This window comes from Desmodus rotundus, chromosome 6 (genome assembly GCF_022682495.2).
Source record: "Desmodus rotundus isolate HL8 chromosome 6, HLdesRot8A.1, whole genome shotgun sequence".
NCBI lineage: Eukaryota > Metazoa > Chordata > Mammalia > Chiroptera > Phyllostomidae > Desmodus > Desmodus rotundus.
Window position 1 is genome coordinate 13,965,254 of NC_071392.1, and position 13,713 is coordinate 13,978,966.

General features: G+C 42.2%; 1 protein-coding gene across 8 annotated transcripts in view; it reads left to right on the forward strand.

Moving 5' to 3' along the window:
- OSBPL3 (oxysterol binding protein like 3) overlaps nucleotides 1-13,713 on the forward strand; it is a 154,653-nt gene that overhangs the window by 116,549 nt on the left and 24,391 nt on the right. For 6 of the 8 annotated variants that reach the window (XM_045197313.2, XM_045197312.2, XM_045197311.2 and 3 more), the window contains 5 exons: nucleotides 144-251; nucleotides 5,153-5,287; nucleotides 6,206-6,299; nucleotides 9,794-10,044; nucleotides 12,676-12,813. In XM_045197313.2, coding sequence (XP_045053248.2) covers nucleotides 144-251; nucleotides 5,153-5,287; nucleotides 6,206-6,299; nucleotides 9,794-10,044; nucleotides 12,676-12,813 — 726 coding nt within the window. The remainder of the gene's footprint in view (nucleotides 1-143; nucleotides 252-5,152; nucleotides 5,288-6,205; nucleotides 6,300-9,793; nucleotides 10,045-12,675; nucleotides 12,814-13,713) is intronic. The other 2 variants (XM_045197317.2, XM_024562966.3) reach the window with 1 other exon arrangement.

Sequence of the window (13,713 nt, forward strand, 5' to 3'; positions counted from 1 at the left end):
TATCTTTCCTTTCCCAGGCATCTCAGAACCAGCTTCCTGTTGGGTAGCACTCCAGGAGAAGGGCCCAGGAAGCTCCCCCTCAGGGCTCTCTCACTGGGCCCACTGCGGTGCTTTTCTGAAACACTATTTTTAACATGTTCCAGGCCCTAGCACAAAACACAGATCTTAAAGAACGCTTATGCAGAATCCATGCTGAGTCTCTGCTCCTCGACCCCCCGGCTGCTGCCAGGTCGGCGGACAGTCTGGCAGAGGTGGGTAAGGCTTCTCCTCTGGTGACGTCTCTGTGGTCCCCCTGCCTTCCCCCCAGAGGGTGGCTCACACCCACCACCGCGCCCACAGAGGCCTGGGCGGCGCCCCGAGTGCCCAGCTTTCCTGACTCTGCTGCAACCTGCATGTTAAAAACTGTTCTTCCCCCCAGAATTCTTCTTCCCTTCGTGTTTCTTTCCCCCATCTTTCTCCTAAGTACCCCCACTCCACTAGGTGTGACTGCAGTGGGAACTGTGGAGAGACGAACATTTTCTCCTCTTACTTCTGAGGAAACCCAGTGTCTCCGACCTTGGTTTCCCGGTTCCCCGCTGGTGTCTGTGCTTCCTCTGTGAGGCCCACTCTCCTTCTTTTCAGCTGTTCCCTTCCTCCTTTCCTGTGATTTTTTTCTTTTCTTTCCTTTTAAAAGCACAGCCTTACCCTCTGAGGGAAAAAATATGCTTACTACAATTGAAGGGTTTGGCCAGTTAATAGTACCTTTAAAAAAAATGTCTTTTCTGAAGACTTGAGGTGTTAATCTAAAATACTCTTTGAATGTGTTTACAACGAGAAATTTCAGAACAATACAAATGAATTGCTTGAGAAATGGAAAAGGGTAATTAGGGTTAAAACTGTTTTTAGCTATCTCTTGTGTTTTTATGCCTGCCTCAGATATGCTAAATGTTTTATGAACAGATTGATTAGACTGAGTGCATTTCAAATAAAAAATAAGGAAGGTAACATACAAGGTGCGTGTGTGTAAATTTTAAAAGGAATTTCTAACACCCAATCCATCTCTCTCCTTTTCCTGTCCTCAAAGAAAACCAAACCTCACACAATCCCTTTGCTCCTTGGGGAGCTGCGCTGTGACCATGAGAAGAGGCTGAAATCAGTCCGTGCCCAGCCTGCCAGGCCCAGGGGCCCTTAGGGCCATTTGAAGCACAGGCTGTGACGTGCTGACAGATGGGACCCTCTCTTCTGATGAGGGAGGTGCCTTCTCTCCACAGAGCTCACAGGCCTCTTATTACTTCTGAGACCAAGTCTTGGTTGCCTGCAAAATTCCTCTACACATTTGCTACACCCCCCCCCCCAAGAGATCTTTGCAGTCATTTTGGCCCAGACTGAGACCGACTCTCCTGCAGGCTGGAGCACCTCCACGTTACCTGGGGCAGCCTTCACTGTGGTCCTGGGCCAAGAAATAAACAGGGTAGAAGAGGCTCAAAAATCAACGGGAGAGAGATGGATTATTCAGTCAGTTAGGTTGGCACAGCTCAAAAGCAACTTGGAAAGCAGTTTAAATCTCCCATTGCACACTAAAATGAATCACTGGTGAATTAGAGTTAAATATAAAAATTCAAACTGAAAAGTATTGATTTAAATATTTATCAAAGGGCTTAGAGTAGGGAGGACTCCCTAACTGTGGAAGCGATCGGAACAATTACAAGAGAAATGTTGATTGCATTTGGCTTTCGTTTTTCCTAGGGGGGAAAATGGTGTGCATGAAAAAATAGTGCGTATGGTAGACTGGGAAAAATATTTTCAGTGGAAAATAGCAGACTTATATAGTGCTAAGTAGGTAGTAATGTATTTAATGCTTAAATCATTAATAAATAATAGCAAGCAACTTAAGACCTCAACAAGTAAATGGGAAAAAAGATGCAATTCATCCAAAACCCCGAATACAGAGAATTTTTTGAGAACTTTTTATTTAGTAATACTTATAAATTCATAGGAAGTTGTAAAGAAATGTTCATGTACCCTGACCTAGCCGCCTCCAAAATTAACATCTCTACATGTAGTTTTTTAAAAGGAAAAATTGTTCACCTAATTCTTAAAAGACAAATGCCAATTAAAATAATTAGATTAGCATAAAATATTTCTAAAGTATTTGGTGCCCTTATGGATGTAGAGAAAATAGAGGTTCTCTTACTTGTTGATGTAATTAGGTAATGATTTGAACATTTTAAATAATTCTTCTGAGAAATGATTTTAAGGAATAATGAAATGTAATCAAAGACACATTTGCCAACATGTTCACCATCTTTCCAAATTTGGAAACACCCTTAATTTTCCAATACAGGAAATGGTTCTCTGTGGCACACAATTAAAATAAAATATTGTCTCTCAACTGAAGTTTATTGTCTCAAAGAACTTTTAACAGTCTGGGGAACAGATCATAATATAACGTTATGTGTATATAACAGACTACCTAAAGACTTTGTACAGTGTGATCCCAATTTTTCAAACTTAAAAAAAATCTATATACAAATATTTTAATACAAAAAATATACCAACAGATTAATAGGAGCACATCTGGGTGATGAAACTTGATGTGATGTTTATTTACTTTTTCTATTTTCTATTTTGAACACATTACTTTTATCTTCAGAAGAAATGTTAATTTTGAAAATAATTATTATGATGCAGTCCTGTTTGGGGGAAGTTTATAAAATTAGGTAGATAGATATTACAATTATTTCAAAGCAAAACTATATATATAAAAAAGATTATAGAGAAATGTATCAAAACAGTTACAGTGGTTGTTTTAATGTGGTGGGACTACGTATTCCCTTTCTTCCCTTCTCTGTTTACTTATCCTTTAGTAATATAAAAAATAGATAAACAACTGCTCCTGCCTGATAGACTTCAGGGGATGTTATTTAATTGAACTGACTAGATTAATACTTTTTTCATTGTTGTTCAAGTACAGTTGTATCCAGATTAATGTTTAAACACATGAGGTCCTGTGTTGTACAAGACCCTGTGAGTTTAGTAGGTATTTATAGGAAGCAGCCAAGAAATCCTTCTGACACATCAGTCTAGGCGAAAGGTAGAGAAAGTGTGAGTGACCAGTAATAAATTAATGAGAATGGGTAAATAAATCATGAGAGTCTTATGTGGCAGGCACAGCAAAGGCAGGACGACTCCATTGCTTCAGCAAGTGTTCGAGGAGCTCCGTTACTCACCACAGTGTCTTCTGTCCTGAGGAGGGAGGCCTTCGGTTTGAAAGTAGCAGCTGCGATACTTATTTACAGGCCCTACAGTGATCTCTTCATCAGGGTAGAGAAGCCTGCTTTTCAGAAAGCTGTGTGGATAGCCCTGGCAGTGTGGCTCAGCGGACTGAGCGCCTGCCTGTGAACCAAAGGGTCTCTGGTTTTATTCCCAGTCAGGGCACATGCCTGGGTTGCAGGCCAGGTCCCCAGTAGGGGGTGCATGAGAGACAACCACACATTGACGTTTCTCTCCCTCTCATTCTCCCTCCCGCCCCCTCTGTCTAAAATAGATAGATAAAATCTTAAAAAAAAAAAAAGAAAGCTGGTATGGATATTAAAATGGGTAGGATCTTTCAAAAAATACCTTGGGCCAACTGTTGTAGGAAGAATTCAAGAGGAAAGAAGACACATTTAAATGTGCCCCTGGAGTAAACATTTCATGAAGATCCCACTTGCCCTTTATTGATTATGAAAGCCTGCTGTGACCCTCCTGGTTTAGCATCCCCATCATGGGTATAATTTGTTTATGAGGCTGAGAAGTGTGTTCTGAACTTGTAAAACTTCTAAGAAAGACAAAATCTACTGTAGAAGCAGCTCTTTTGTCAGCCCAGGGAGAAATGGGAACTGTTGGGAAGTTCAGGGCAACAGTCTTCTCTGTTTGGAAGGAATCAATTCCTCGTGTTCTGAATGTGTACTCATTCCTCAAGGTCAAGTCAGGTGTCACCTCTTCTGGGAAGCCCTCTCCACACCAAGAGTCCCCTGACAGACTCAATCGCACCTTCCTCTTCACCTCTAGAATCTTTATGCTCCACGGTCTTGGTCTTGTTTACTGGATGTATTCTCTGCCAAGCTCATTCAGGCAAGAAACCTGGTCTCACCCATCATCGCGTCCCTCCATGGCCAGCACAAAGCAGTTGCTTAATTTGTTGAGGCAAATTGAATTTTCACTTACAACTTGAATAGAAAGCACATTCCCTAGAGCACAGGTGGCAAACACAAGGCCCAAGGGCTGAATCCAGCCCTCCACCTTGTTTTATCCAGCCCGGCACCTTGTTTCTACCCAGCAGCAGTGCTGAGCGCTCACTTAACAGTTAAGGGGTAGTTACATTTATATAGTCCTAAAATTACCTTCAGCCCTTTGAAGGTAACCATGAGGCTGATGCGGCCCCTGGTGAAAATGAGTTTGACACCCCTGCCCTAGTGGGAAAGTCTAGAGCCTAGACCCAGTGAAGAAGGGAATGGAGAGCCAGGCCAGATGAGAAAATTGCAATATTCTATTGTGTTATTTGTGTGTAGTGGCTTCTGAAGGGGACCAGGGATTTCCTTCCCTCGAAGAGTCATCGTGATTGGAGAGAGACAAAGAGTTTATCTCATTTATCTCATTCATCCATGAACAATGAATGATCTGCCACCAGGGGCACTTCTGGACCCAAACACACTGTTCATTTGCCAACGGGCGGCTCAAAAGCAGCACAATGGCTCAGTGAACACGTGCGACAGAAGAAAGCTACATTGCTCTGAACCAGCCACGCAAACACATGCATTCAGTGCAATTCAGAGGAAATTTTAAACATCCTGCAGTGGCGGAAAATAAGAGGATGTGATTCAGAGAGCGCTGGAATTTTTTCCTCTTACGTGGAACAAAGACTGACTTGGATAGTCTTTTTCTGCTTTGAGTTTGCTCATGCGCCTGAACAGCAATGTGCCTGTACGTGAGGTGCCCATTTGGAGATCTTCATTTTTCATTTTATTTTGTGTGAGGCTTGTTTCTCCTCTACTCTGGAGCTAACCTCTGCTCTGAGCTGCTTGTTCGCATGGGCCTTGACCTCGCATATCATGCAACAAAATCAGTTGTTTATTTTGCTGCTCTTGCCACTGTTTCTAAATATATGTATTTTTGTTTTTGTGTTCAATAGGAAAACTCCACAGATGACAATCGACCCCTGGTCCATCAGCTTTCCAATGAGAGTCGACTCTCCATCACTGACTCCCTTTCAGAGTTTTTTGATGCACAGGAAGTTCTGTTATCTCCAAGCTCTTCAGAAAATGAGGTTTGAGCACTGTTTTCAGTTAGGGGCCTCAGAATCTGTCTTGTTGCTTTACCCATTCGCTTGATGCCCATATTTAGAAACGCTAAACTCAATTGCTGCTTTCTACTCTTATATTCTGAGGATCTTCTTACAACTCCCAAAACACAAAAGGATATAAGATTTTAGAAAAAAAGTGTGTAAGGGTAGGTGTTGGGCACTTCCTTATTTCTGTTACTTGATTTGTTATCCCTCTTTTCAATTACAGGTTAATATTTTGACTCTTAGCTATTTGATAATGTACTACTTCTGTTACAGGGCCAGAAATGAGCATCTTGTGTTTTTTATCATTGAATTTGACCTATATTAATTTATAACATATAATTATTATATCATTATAATGTTGTAATGTGGTTATTGTACTAATTTATAATATATAACAATACTGTTTTAGGTTGGTGCATAAAAACATACTTTCCTGAATAGGTGGTATCATAGTTGGCATTGCTGTGTATGAGTGTGTATTGGTAATTCTACCCCGTCAGTACAGATGCATTCATTTTGTTTATTAATTTCTATAGAAGATCCTTTTTTCACAAATAGGTCAAAGACAAATTGTAACTCATTCTATCCAAACACTAAAAAATTCTGAAAATGCAGCCTGAATTAATAAGAATTTTAATAACACCCAAAATGTTGAGTTTACCTGAGTTTTCCTTGTGAGAACGAGTCAAGAGAGGATGAGGATTTTAATAACAGGTGTTTGCTGCGAACACCACCTGTGCGGACAGGTGCATGGGCCTGAGTAAAAACAGCATCCAAAATTGCGTCTCCAGGTTTGCAGTGTGGGACTCAAACTGTTTGATGATTTGGAGTGAATGTTTTTTGAACGTCCAGTGTATTTACTCTCACTCTAAGGTTTATTATTTCTTCTTCCCATAGGTTTCTGAGGATGATTCATATGTCAGCGACATAAGTGATAACCTTTCCTTGGACAATCTCAGTAATGATTTAGATAATGAGAGACAAACCATGGGTAAGATTGAAATTATTTGATCTCCAAAAGTTTGGAACTTTTTGGAATACTAATAAACATATACCAATTATATAAATATCAAAGATTAATGCAACAGATATCCCTTATATGGTCATTCTGTCTGCAAACATATTAGAATATAATTATTTGTCTCTAGGTTTCTAGGTTTTTATAATTTAGGAATTCTATAGGGCTTATACAGTAAAAGTTCTCTGCTAAGTAGTAATTCAGTTTCAGATTCTTTAAGATAACATATATGAAAGTAATAAACCATCTCCGAGAAGTGGGGGCCCTCAGGTTATCCTAAGATGTTCATTTATTACTGGTTGACCCCAGGAGTAGAAATGATGCCCAGGAAATGCTGTTTGAACCATGGGGTACCTAGAGTATCTGGCTATTCCCCAACAGCTCTGATTTAGCAGTTCAGTGAGCAGACTAAAGTCTGTTTAGCAAGGTGCCCTTAGGAGGGATCTGCCCATTGGACAGTTCTTGGCAAGAGTACTGTAGCATCATACACTCCTGGTCTTGGTACTCTGCGTGCCTTGGATATCTAGGTTTGACTGTGCCATGCACTGGATACTGAGAGCAACACCTTGTTTTCTCATCTACATGGAGGACAGGGACCGGGTCAGGTCCCCTTTGATATCTCAGTGCTTCCCAGCACAGTAAGCATGTGTGAAATATGAGGATGTTGAGTTGTTATCTGAATGCCAGTGAGCCTGCTCTTTGGGGACCACAAGAAAGGCAGGTCATTTTACCACCCTCTGGAAGAACGTCCTTTCAGCATCCCATCTGCTGGAAGGCAGATGCTCATTGGGCTCTATCTTGCTTGAAGTGTTTCTGGAGAGATGAATCCTTTGGTGGAAAAAATCTAAGTACCAATCAGTGGTTCAAAGCAGAAGACTGATACCATAGGAGCTACTTGCTTTCTAGAAAAACAAGGTGAACTGAAAGAAAAATAAAGAAACATCACTTAGTCCCTTGCCATATAGTGCACACACTAAAATGGAACTCATGCTGTGGATGAGGAAGACCAACAACTGAAGAAGTCCTGTTTGAGGCCTTAGGAAGGGGGCCTAGGGGTCAGAGGTCAGAGTTGAGAACAGGGGACTTGCCCTGGAGCCTAAAACCACAGCTGTACTGAGTTGGCACCAGCCAGGAACAGCATACAAAAGGTTGAAGTTGGTTTTCTCTATTTTATCCACAGCCATTTTGCTAGAATGTTGACCAGCATCACCTCTGGCAAACCCTGGGACAAGCCCAGCTTTCCTCTTTGGCGGTATTTGGAAATAAAAACAAGTGCCCTCCTGTTGCTGAGGAAGATTAGGTTTCCAGACATCAGTGCTCTACTGAAATGATTGGATATAGAAATGACTTTTACAAGGGAGAGCAATGGGGAAGGGGAAGGGGACAACTGTAACTGGAGAATAATAAAAAAGGAAAAAAGAAATAACTTTTGCATCTATGACACAGGTTTGCCTGCAAAAGGAAATAGGATGGGATCAAGGCCTTGATAAATTATTACCCTAGAATTTCTCTGAGCTCATGGTAAATGCTAGGCATTTGGAGCGCTTCCTATTAATGTCATCCCCCCAGATCAGATAGGAGCTGCACCGTGAGGGGTGTTGTGGGAGGTTAAGTGGTTGGGAATACAGATACAGGGCGAGATTTCCTTGGTTAACTCCATCTCTGCCTCTCACTGGTTACGTGTTCTAGGGCAAGGACTTAGCTGCTCTGTGCGTCAGTTTCTTCATTCATAAAGCGGGAATAAGTGAGATAATGTATACAATACTTAGACTTGCTGCCGCAGAGTAAAAGCTAGATTTGTATTAGCCATCAGTAGTAGTCATAGAGTGTTCTTTCAAATTTAGATTAGTTTAATCTAAGAAAATATTTTGAAATTACATGGAAAACTTTTAAAAACTGTGATCATTTGCAGCTATTTGTGTAAATCAGATTTTTACCCATGTTGCGCAATTCAAACAAATTCAACCATTAACTGGATGCTTCGATAAACATAAGACTGTGAAGTAGGGCCCCAGTTTCATACCCTTCTGTTCATCAAAGCAGCTTCTTTATTCAGAGTGACTGACTGTATAAAGAATAACTGTGAAATTTTTATTTTTAACAAATAAATATATTGAAATATGATCAGCTCACCACTTTCCCATAAGTTGGTGTAATGCAAAAGGTTTCATTTGAAAATAGTCTCTGTTGGGATGGGAAAAGAATTCCAGAGCACGAAGCAATGGAAGCTGTCACGAGGGAAAAGATTGATAGAGGCATGAAACAACGTGTAAATGCTTCATTCATCACGAAACCACTGGACCAAACTGAAAGCAAATGTCAAATGGGGATTAAATTGTCAAACAAGTATAAAAACAGAGGATTATGTCTTAATGTATAAATAGGAAAGCAGATGATTCGGAAAAGAAGAAATGTTCTTGAAAGCAATCCGAACCACACTAGGAAATTTCTAAGTGGAATTTAAAAGCAAGAAGATAACACTGTCCACCTTACAATTTGCCGAAAATTAAAAGCACATGATGACAAGCCCGAGACGCCCTCAGGGTGGGGGGCACAGTCACACATGCTGCTGATACAGGGGAAACTGAGGCAGCCTTTTCGAGGAGCCCTCTGATTATACCACTCAAAAGTCTAAAAATGTTCGTAGTTTTTGGCATAGTAATCCCACTTCTATATTTCCTATGAAAATAATAAGAGATAATCAGATATGTAGGAATACAAACACTCGCTACTTTGTTGCATCAGAGCAAAACATTGCAGTAAATCCAAGCCCAGCAGAAGATGAGTGATTCATTCAATTACGGCACTATAGAGTGGCATTTTATTTACAGTCATTAAAAAGGATGTTTTAGAAGAATTTTGACTAGCATGGACAAATAACTTATGTTAACTGAAAACGCAGAACAGAAATCTAGACATACAACATGAGTTATAACCATGGAGGAAACACTAAGTGAGAATACCCCAACATATAAATCACTACTATTTCTGGGTGGCGGGATAATGGAAGACTTTTATTTTCTTCATAATTATCCTGTAATAAACACAATTGTCTTTATCAGAATTTGAAGTGATTCTTTAAAAAAAATTTTTAAAGTTTTTTTTTTTTCTCAGAATTTGAAGTGCTCTTTACAAAGAGTTTAAAAGTGAAAAAAAGTAGCCTGCTCTGGGCATAGAAATCCAGTTTCCGGTTTTATTGTAAGTGTGTGCATAGCTACGAGGAACTAGCTTTTGAATAGGAGCTGGAAGACCTCTCTGTGAATGCAGCCCATGAGTGTTAGTGCATGTAATTTTTGGTACTAATTTAGTTGTACAGAATTCTTCCTCTCTTATGACTTTCCATCATATTCTGAAAAACTGATTAATAGTCAAATTGAGTATTTTTTAGGTGAGGTTTTCTTTATGGATTTTTTTTTAATAATAAAGTGAAAAGTCTTATAAGACAACTACGCTTATTTCCCTTCCAGAGCCGGTTCTCAGAAGTGGTGGGGAAGCCAAGTCCAAAAGGAGAACTTGCTTGCCGGCACCCTGCCCTAACACCAGCAACATCAGCGTGTGGAACATCCTGAGAAATAACATAGGGAAGGACCTGTCCAAAGTGGCCATGCCGGTGGAGCTGAACGAACCACTGAACACGCTGCAGAGGCTCTGCGAGGAGCTGGAGTACAGCGAGCTTCTGGACAAGGCCGCTCAGATCCCGGATCCCCTGGAGAGGATGGTGAGGACTCTGCCTGCCGACTGCCTCTGCACCTGCGCCCCACTCACGGCCGGCCACGCCAGCACGGGCAGAGCCAGAGCCCCAGGCCCCTCTGTTGTTCCTTGGGATTGTTCTTTTGATAGGTTCATTTCTCAGTGGCATCTGGTTCCCCTCGGCCTGGCTGTTTTCAGTCACCCTGTCAGGACTTGCCATGTGGCGGGAAGGGGGGCGCTTCTCTGTGACAGCTGGAGCCTGGGGGTAGTTCTGCTCTGTGGGTTTGTGCTGCTGCTTCCCCAGAGCCTTCCATGGGATTGTTCTGATCAGCCTCGCTGGAAAACACGTCCATCTCGAGGGCTGTCTGGGTATTTATTTTTACTATCCAGCTGGACAGAATTTAATTTCTCAAGCTGTTTTTCTCATCCAGGGTAAATTTCCCTTGAGGATGTTTTTGTTTATTTTTGGAATTGCCTAGGCTCCTAGATTTTCAGAAAATAACACAGAAGAGATTTTCACATAAGAAACATTCTTCTTCCCCCACCCCTTTCTGATTCTATAGAGCTGGGGGAGGGGGGGTTGTTGTCTGATTCTACAGAGCTTTTTTTATTTTTTGAAGTTCATCCTAGGAAAATTCACCTTCTGTTCTCTACTCAGTTAGCATTTCCAATGAAGGGGCTTCCAAGTGTTTCTCATCCTTCCGCATCTTGTGAGGGATTCCGCGGTGGTAGGACTGTAGAAAACTCAGCCCTTTCTGCGACTGTGGCTGACGTTGTTCTTCAAGAATTTCTCTTCCTCTTTTTGCTTCCTCACATGTTACCTGCTCAACAGTAAGGTCATTCATTGTATGGGAGGTTGGGACTACCATGTCTTCCCCCAAGAGTTTTGTCCTGGGCATTTGCTGATTGGCTAAATTGGAGTTGGCACACCCCCTTGGCTTTGGGTCCTGAAGTTGCCCTCTACCTGATAGAGGACACCATTCTTTTCTAAATTCTAAGCATTCTGCAATTTCAACCTTAATTAAAGCTTCATTACCTAAGTGATTTGAAGATTAAGGGGAGTCTAGTGGGTGAGGAGATGCATCCCTCATTCGTTCCACAGTCTCCAGGGACTTCTCCCATCACAGGATAATCAGAGCAGGGGAGAGAAACAAGCACTGTATCTTTTCAGTCTTCTTTGTTGCTCTTCCCCTGAGAATCTCTGCCAAGCAAAGGGAAGCAAATAGCTTCCAGGGCAAGTGCTAAAAGTCAGCATCTTTAAAGAAACTGATTGACTTTGAAGATGAAAGTATTCTTAAAGGTGTTTCATGCTTGTGGCAATTTAGAAAGCCTCAGGTTCAGCTGATTGATTGGTGTAATTGACCTTGAGAAGGAGCTTGAGGAAAGGCTGTGCATTCCAGTGCCCTGCATCCGAGGGAAAGTACAGGGAAGCACTGAGCGGGAAGCTTATCCTGGGGTCCCTTTCTGTGGGTGGACTCTCTCTGCTGTTCCAGCCCAAAAGGAGGAGCCTGCATCGTGCCTGCTCCCTCTCTCCCTCCCATCTCCCACAGCATGATGAATGACACCAGGTTCATTTATACATTTTGTTATATTTTAAACTGTGAAGGTGATTCAGGGTTGGTTCAGTATAGACAGTGTGGCCTTACTGTTTAACAGGAAACAAACATTTGGAGCAGAGGGAGCAGAGAGAATAGATACCCAGGTTTCCAGAACAGAGACTGAATTGGGCATAGTGAATTGGTTTTTATAAACAATCCAGCTGCTCTAGAGTGTTCTATAGTGAGCTGGCAACGTGGATCCTATTTGCAAAAGGCTAAGGAAGTTATGCAACTAGTGAACATTTATGAAGGGCATTCAGCATTTCTTCCAAGGTAAGAAACCTCATGAAATGTGTTGGGAAGAGGAAACATGGCAATTGTTACCCAATATTATAAAGGGAAAGCCGCTGATGTACTTAGGTTTAATTTTTTAGCTGCCCCCATTGACCCCAAAAGAGAAAAATAATAACGCGTGTATTGTTACCCCGAATAAAAATGCTGAGAGCCTCACCGCGAGGGCCGTGTAAGAATCTTGCTTATTTCGTGTCCACCCATAGTTTTCCTTTCTTTTCCTTTTTGAGTTTCCCCTCTCCCAAAGCAGAACTTTTTAAAAGGCACTGCGCTCTGTCCTGTGGCTTGTTGCTCAGGCTTAGGAATGACTCACAGACTTTCTTCTGCCAGAATGAATGTTAGGATTTCTACAATATCAGATTGGGAATGGTTAAACTTCGGATGCTTATTCCTGAATTTTGAGGGAAGTTTGGCTTTTTTTTAATGCTCTTCTTCCTCCTCTTCCCAGAAAACCTCAGCACGGTATCAGGATTCTCAGATATTGTCAAGTTTAGAGGTGCTGCGCTCTGCTTAACAGCCCCCAAACAGCGCAATTCCGGTGGTAATATCATCATCTCGAAAGCCTCTCCCAGCTTCTAGGCATCAGAACAAATGGGCAGTTTGAAAATGTTTGGTTCATTTGTTTCTGGGGCCACAGCAAACATTACTTAAGCCTGCAACTTTAAACCGAAGTTGGTTTGGTTGTCTTTACACCCGGGACGAATCTTTGGCTTTCTGAAATAAACCATGGTCACAGAGAAATAACAACAGTCTTCCTTCCCTCTCCTTAGGTGTACGTGGCAGCCTTCGCCGTGTCGGCCTATGCGTCCAGCTACTTCCGAGCTGGGAGCAAGCCCTTTAACCCGGTTCTTGGAGAAACGTTCGAGTGTATTCGAGAGGACAAGGGCTTCCAGTTTTTTTCAGAGCAGGTGGGTATACACCCTTTTTGTTTGTGTACACAGCCTTTTGTCCACTTATACTGAAGGAGTTGCTTATGCCTCCCATTACATGTGCTTTGAAATATTTATTTTCCACCTTTCACTAGCTTCAAAGCAACTGAGATGATTACAGCGCTTTTACACGTAAAGAGAAGGATCGAGTTCCCTTCCGTGGAAACCTAGCCATCACTCCTGGGCACAAACGGTACTAGCAATGTGAGCCCTCTCGCTGGGCCGTAGGCATTGACAAGGCTTTTCTGTTTGTTCCAAGTCACGGGTGAGAGAAAATTTCAGAGTAAGAAGCAGTCGCCCAAACTGCCATGTAGAGCTTTAAAATGTGCGCCCTCAACTCGCTGCTACCATCATTCCAGAGCATGAGCGCCCCCATCAGGTTGGGTAGCACCAAATCAGTGCATTATTCTTGATTTTAAGAATACATTCATGTATGTATTCAGTCCGTAAATATTTCTCCAGCAGGTACCATGTGCCTGGCATTGCTCCAGGGGCCGGGAGAATGCAGTGGGGTGGGGGCTGTGGATGCCTGTCCTCATCTAATGGATGGGCGTACTTTATACTTATGCAGCCTGAGTTCCTTAAGCTTCCATAAGACTCTTCCCATCTCAGAACTAGCAGAGGATAATATTCAAGAACAGTATCTCTGGATCCAGACAGCATAGGTTCAAATCCCAGTTCTACCTGTTCCCTAGGTTTATAACCCGGGGCAAGATGCTTCACCTCCCTGGGCTTCAGTTCCCTCTTCTCAGTGGAGGTGGTGATAAAGGTGCAGACCTCAGGTGGCTTTGTGAGGGTTGAATGAGATACGCTCTCCAGAGCACTCAGCCCAGGGGCTGACACAGGAAGTAAAACGTGTTCCCTGAGTGTTTGCTCTCG